Raw genomic sequence first — 6224 nt, forward strand, 5'->3', positions numbered from 1 at the left:
CACCATCACAAAGAAAACATTCAGCTGCATCCCATCCCCGTTTTGGACCCGTGAAGGTCCCGGGGTAGAATAGGCCTTCAGCAACCCATGCTTGCCATAAAAGGCGACTATGCTTGTCATAAGAGGCGACTAACGGGATCGGGTGGTCAGATTCGCTGACTTGGTTGACACATGTCATCGGTTCCCAATTGCGCAGATCGATGCTGATGTTGTTGGTCACTGGATTGTCTGGTCCAGACTCGATTATTCACAGACCGCCGCCATATAGCTGGAATATTGCTGAGTGTGGCGTAAAACTAAACTCACTCACTCATCCCCGTTTTGTGTCATGTAGGTTTACAGTTCATGACATGTTCAGATTTGGTCCTCTTTCAGTGATACAGGTTCCATGGAAAAATCAAGGCAATTTCAGTCAGCTGTCCCTCAATCCCTCTTTTATACTCAGGCAATCACAGAAGAAAGGTAGTATATTCAAAGTTTATTAACAATAACCCATTTTCTATAATTCCTCAGGGTACTGCTTCTATTACAGAACGCTATGATCCACACAACTGACCATGAATAGGTGACAGTGAGCAGGCCTTCTGTTGAAAATGCAAATATTTCTATGATGTGATGACAGCCAAAATATAGCATTCTCACAAAGAAGTAAGAGGCAGCATTCTTAGAATTATGAACAATAGGAACAATTCTTATCATATCAAACAATCACAGTTACAATCTTCTTTAGCATCATTCAAGCAGCAAAGCCAAAAGGAAGCAGGTGTGATTCTTCAGTCAACTCCCCTTTGGCAACACCAAATCAGTCTTAAATATAAATAATCTGCTGAGGGAATACAAGCTATTTGTGGCATGGATTTCAATCTGTGCAAAATGGCACAAGCTGAAATATTTAAACAATTGTTCCTATTGTTTCATTTATAATAAGATGCAAGTAAATGTTTACAAATTCTCCATTGATTCCAACTGATAAATAATCTTTCAAACAGAAAGCCTTGAGTTATACCACCAAAGCATCCAGAACACTGGGGACAAGTACAAGTACTATCATCCTTCATTGTGAATGCTCTGATAAGATTTCCCATCAACCACTTCAAGATTCCTACAACAGAAACTAAGAACAACTGTTAAACACTGTTCTCACACTGTAAAAGCTTGGTCAGAGCCTATACTTTACTTAGCAGGGGTTAACCTTGATTCACAAAAATGGGGCCCCGGGGACCCCTAATTATTATTTGTGAGGGTCCTTGAAGGCAAAATGAGGGTCCTGTGAAGTAACAGTGCAGAGAAGTGCACCTAAGGCCTTTAGATAATTTCTTGAGAGTCTGGAATGAATTATTGATCACGTGGACTTCTGTATGAAATATTGCACACAACTTAACAACTAAACATTGTGGGTAGAATGAATAATGTTGTGCATCCCTCTGGATGCAGTGAATTATTTTTCAGTGTCCATTCTCTACAGTTTGTGCATACTGGATGTACATTTGTGTGTCTTGTTAAATCCAGTAATTTAGTTATCTTTTGGCAGCTTGGACAACCTGAAGTAATGTAGGTCCCTTAAACATCAATGCAGTCGGGGTTGACATTTTGTCTTATCTTGCTCATAGTGATGCTAGAGTTTCACTCAGTGTGTCTTTGAATGAATGCCAGAGCATCTACTACACACCTGTCGGGGAATTAAAACATCGAAAACATAACAACACACATATGTCCTTACATCATCAACGGACATTAAAATCATAAACAATAAATGGTCTTAAAATCCTGAATACAATCTTGGACAAAAAATCCTTCATAACAAATTTTCAGTTCAGTAACAAAAAACACATTGATTTCAGACATCCAAAGATGGCACTTCTCTCAGGTCTTCCTTCAGTATAATGTCCATTCCTTCAAACAGGTAGTAGCCGTTAAACTTGGCTCCCTTCAACAACAGGGGCAACCACTGCTTGTCATCAGGCCACATGATGTCGTACGGAATTGAGTTGATATCGTACCACTGGGGACGCATTTCTGGGGAGGAGAAAAGTTGTCTTGTGTACAGCGGGATAAGAATCAATGGAAGATATTAATTGTTTTTGCAAACGTAACCCTTAAATACTACACATCCTGAGGTCAGGGATGTATTTTCAATACTCCTCCTTCCTGTATACTCTGGGATGAGAATAGGTTTGAGTAAAAAAAGAGGAAAATGGCCGTGGCACCTTTGGGGTCGTGATAATTGAAACACTATAACATATATCATGATGGACATCTGCATGATCATTGGGTGGTCAGGCTCGCTGACATGGTTGACACATGTCCTTGGTTCACAATTGCACAGATCGATGCTCATGTTATTGATCATGTTGTTGATCACTGGATTGTCTGGTCCAGACTCAGTTATTTACACACTGACGCTATATAGCTGGAATATTGCAAAGTGCAGCGTAAAACTAAACTAAAACCTTTCTAGGTAATATCCCAGTGGCTGACACCATAAATGGGCTTCGCACATTCTACCTATCTGGGGAATCGAACCTGGGTCTACTGCGTGACGAGTGAATGCTTTTACCGCAAGGCTACTCCACTCCTGCTCAGAGAAGATGGTTCAGAGAAGATGAGCATAGCACACGACAACATACAAACACAGGCGATGACAAAGGCTCTGTGACAAGTCAGCTATATCTGAAACAAATGTTGCTGTGGCCAACTTACCGGCAGTCTCTGTGGGTTCTCCTTCGTAGTCACGTGTGTGGAACACGTGCACCTCCAACCACTGTGGCATGCCAACAAACTCGAACTTGAGGACACCAATCTGCTCCAGACTTCCAGCTGTCAGTCCACTTTCTTCCTTCAGCTCTCTGAAGCATGTACACACAGTACCAGCCTCAGCTTAATGTGTCTCTCACAGCAAAAACTATACTACAACACTGAGAAGAAACCTTTGGTTCCTGCAAATGGCTAGCCAAAATGTGAAGACAAGCCAACCTTTCTAACCATACTTGATCATTCACTTATAAAAAATTTGGGTCATTGGCAATCAGGGAAGAGTCACCCCAAAATATGAGAAAAATGTTTACACTCTCTAGTCCTTTTTATGGTTGAGCCCCATCTGGGATTTGAACCCACACCATCAGAGTGAAATATCATCAGCACACCAAGCATGCAGTATAACCCACTCAGCCACATTGGCTTTCACAAAATGGTCGCCTGGCAACATGTAGTCTTCATCCCATACTTCCTGTATCCCTCTGTGTAAACTGGTAGGGTCCTAGGGGTGAATACAATGAATACACAATTCCACAAATATAGTCAGATGTATCATATATTATATCTAGGGTCAGTCTAAGTAAACTCAGGCTCAGTATTATTCATTACACTACTGATTTTTTTATAGTTGCAGTTTTCAAGGCAGGTGAGTAGCTGTATCATTTACACTCATATTCCTATTCACCCTCATGTTGGATTTACCAACATGTGAAGCAACTTCTGGTGTCTCGTCCAGTGATGCAGCTGAATGTTGCCAATAACTGTAAATGTAAAACCATACTTACTAGCAATGCAGAACTAGTTTGTTTGGTTTTGGATCCTGTACTAAAATCCCATCCTATTTAGCAGACTGTTAGTTTCACTAACTCCATGCATAATACTGAGTCATAATAACCTTTTCGCAGCTTCAAGAATAGTTTCACCCTTTTCAACCTTTCCTCCGAAGCCATTCCAGCGACCTTCACCAAATCCTCTCTTCTTCAAGCCCAGTAGGATCTGGGCTTCCTTCCTCACAAACACCAATGTGAGGAGTTTGTTGGCTACCATGACAACCTGTAGAAACAGAGAGCTGATTTTCAATTAATGAATATCAATTACAAAGAGACAAAGATTTTGATTCCACTTTAACATATGAGAATGATGCATAAAAAGTAGTGATATGCATTTTAAGATTGACTAAAATCAGTACTAAACAAAACCCCATAAATTTCAAAATTATTTCAGCAATCTGAGTCAGGGTCTTGAGTGAGTGAGTGAGTTTGGTTTTACGCCGCTTTTAGCAATATTCCAGTGATATCACGGCAGGGGACACCAGAAAATGGGCCTCACACATTGTACCCATGTGGGGAATCGAACCCGGATCTTTGGCATGACAAGCGAACGCTTTAACCACTAGGCTACCCCACCGCCTCGAGTCAGGGTCTTGCAACTTAAGAATTTTTTCTCTGCTTCAGTGCTTAAGGGGATAGTATGTTCACTGTTCTGAAGCAATTTTGGACACAATCACTGAAGGGACCCATGCATATTCAGCTCTGCACTTCTTATTCAGCAAGAAATGTTTCTGTTCCAGTGACTGCACCATGGGTGTTTGTTGTTTAACTATGCACTCACTAATATTCCAGCTATATAATGGCAGTTTGTAAATATATGAGTCTTGGCCACACAATCCAGTAATTAACATTATAAGCATTGATTTATGTAGTTGGGATATGATACCACGACAGCAGGCCTGGCCACCTGATTCTTTCAGTTGCTTCTTTCAGCATGTTAATTGTTTTCCATAATGTAATACATATGCAACAGTGACAGAGAGGTGTATAACTTATACTGAATACAGTGTAACATTTATATATCAATTCAAGTTACAAAAAACACAAGGCTTCAAGGACATGGAGAATTAATGCTCCAAAGGAAATAATTTTACGTGCTTTAGAATATTTTCTCAGTGAACGAAAAAATATTTCATGGCATTTAATAATCTAAATGTGTACCCTTGTTTAAAATAACAATTATGTGGCTTTGTTTCTATGACAACAGTGAAAACAATAATTATACACTTAAAAATATGACAAAAATGCAAAAGGAAAACCTAAAGAAAAAAATATTCATCTTGTTCTTGTTGACCAATCTTATAAGCTAACAAAAATACATAGAAGGCGAGTTTACTTTTATATCTATTTTACTTTTTATTGAAGTTTTGAAAAAAAAACAAAACCCAAACTCTCCAGCCTACAAAACAAGGAGAAATATCAAACACATTTGTTGCTAAATATAAAATATTTCCATTTAACAATGTTTTTCAATAAGTGATGCAAATACTTTCCCATACCGTAATACAAATTATATATAGCATATATAGTTTCCTCATTCAAAGAGGGCAAATGCCACGGATATATGGTTCAGTGTTTATGTGTGTACAGGTACGAATTCCTGAGACTGTATGGAGGAAAATCACTAACAGTGTAACGATTGTTGGAATAAAACAAACAAATTATCATCAATGATCAATAGTAAAATCAACAAAAGAAGTCGTTCCTAACACAAGGGATGACACCGACACACCACTCATGGAATCATTCACCAAGAACACACATTTTATATTTTACAACCATGTTTACCTTATTCCACCAATATTTCTTTTCCTCTGATAATCAAAAGGGTTAGGGTTACGGTTAGGGTTAGGGTTAGGTTGGGGATTAGTCAGGGTGGCAAGCCATGAATATGGACGTAGAATTAATGGTTAATGACACTGTTTACTATATTATACAAATATAATCTTACAGGTGATACAATCTGGAGTACGGGAGTATCTTCGTATAATTCACACCGTGGTGCAATAACCGTGCTACAATGTGAATATTTGTGTACGTGTTATTTCCCGCCAGCAACCACTTTATTATTTCTATGAGAGAAGAACGTCTATGTCGGATGTGATGAAACCGGACGGGACCTGGATGTATCAGCTTACGCCCTGCTCTATGAAAGTGTTATTATAATAACGTGATATTTTTACCTCACGTGATATTTTTCCAGCATGTAGTTAATGTACATAATGCCTGTTTTATTGTGTTTGCCATACCGAAAAAAGCGACAGCGGAGTTTGTAATTTGTATGGAATATTTTTGGCAGGCAGCCTCTGGAATTCCAAAAGTGCTGTTTCTATAGTTTGTCAGCTCCAACCTTCCTGTTGAGGCTGCACTGAATGAACCGGTGACATTACATTTTTGTATTTGTTAGAATACTCAACAGATATGCTACCCAAACAGATTCTGCCAACGTTTTGAGTAGCTGAGTTTGAAAGTAAAGAAGAATTCGATTGCAACGAGGATAATGAAATCATTGTCAGTTATCGTGTTCACTAAGTCGCTCTTTGAGAAAGAAAATGGAAGCAGATAGTTATTCTTAGCAGGAATAATCTACAACTCTGTATATAGTCTCTCTGTTAATAGTAACCCGGAATGCAACTTGGT

The 6224-nt window shown here is 39.0% G+C and overlaps 1 protein-coding gene across 1 annotated transcript; it reads right to left on the reverse strand.

The window, feature by feature from the left end:
• Nucleotides 1-463: 463 nt before the first annotated feature.
• LOC137283667 (oxidized purine nucleoside triphosphate hydrolase-like) lies at nt 464-5686 on the reverse strand. The gene is made up of 4 exons (XM_067815302.1): nt 5536-5686; nt 3650-3807; nt 2701-2846; nt 464-2016 (listed from the first exon to the last, which is right to left on the reverse strand). Exons 2-4 carry the CDS (start codon nt 3799-3801, stop codon nt 1838-1840), a joined length of 477 nt encoding a protein of 158 aa, XP_067671403.1. The 5' UTR covers nt 3802-3807; nt 5536-5686; the 3' UTR covers nt 464-1837.
• Between the last annotated feature and the right edge of the window lie 538 nt (nt 5687-6224).

The sequence above is a fragment of the Haliotis asinina genome, chromosome 5, assembly GCF_037392515.1.
Source record: "Haliotis asinina isolate JCU_RB_2024 chromosome 5, JCU_Hal_asi_v2, whole genome shotgun sequence".
NCBI classification, from domain to species: Eukaryota; Metazoa; Mollusca; class Gastropoda; order Lepetellida; family Haliotidae; genus Haliotis; species Haliotis asinina.

What these genes read in the sequence shown, in the direction of transcription:
- LOC137283667 (XM_067815302.1), bottom strand. Translation starts at nt 3,801, where the DNA reads ATGGTAGCCAACAAACTCCTCACATTGGTGTTTGTGAGGAAGGAAGCC. An exon ending in ATTCTTGAAGCTGCGAAAAG is followed by an intron (nt 2,847 to 3,649) that starts GTTATTATGACT and finishes TACATGCTTCAG; the next exon opens with AGAGCTGAAGGAAGAAAGTG. An exon ending in AGAACCCACAGAGACTGCCG is followed by an intron (nt 2,017 to 2,700) that starts GTAAGTTGGCCA and finishes TCTCCTCCCCAG; the next exon opens with AAATGCGTCCCCAGTGGTAC.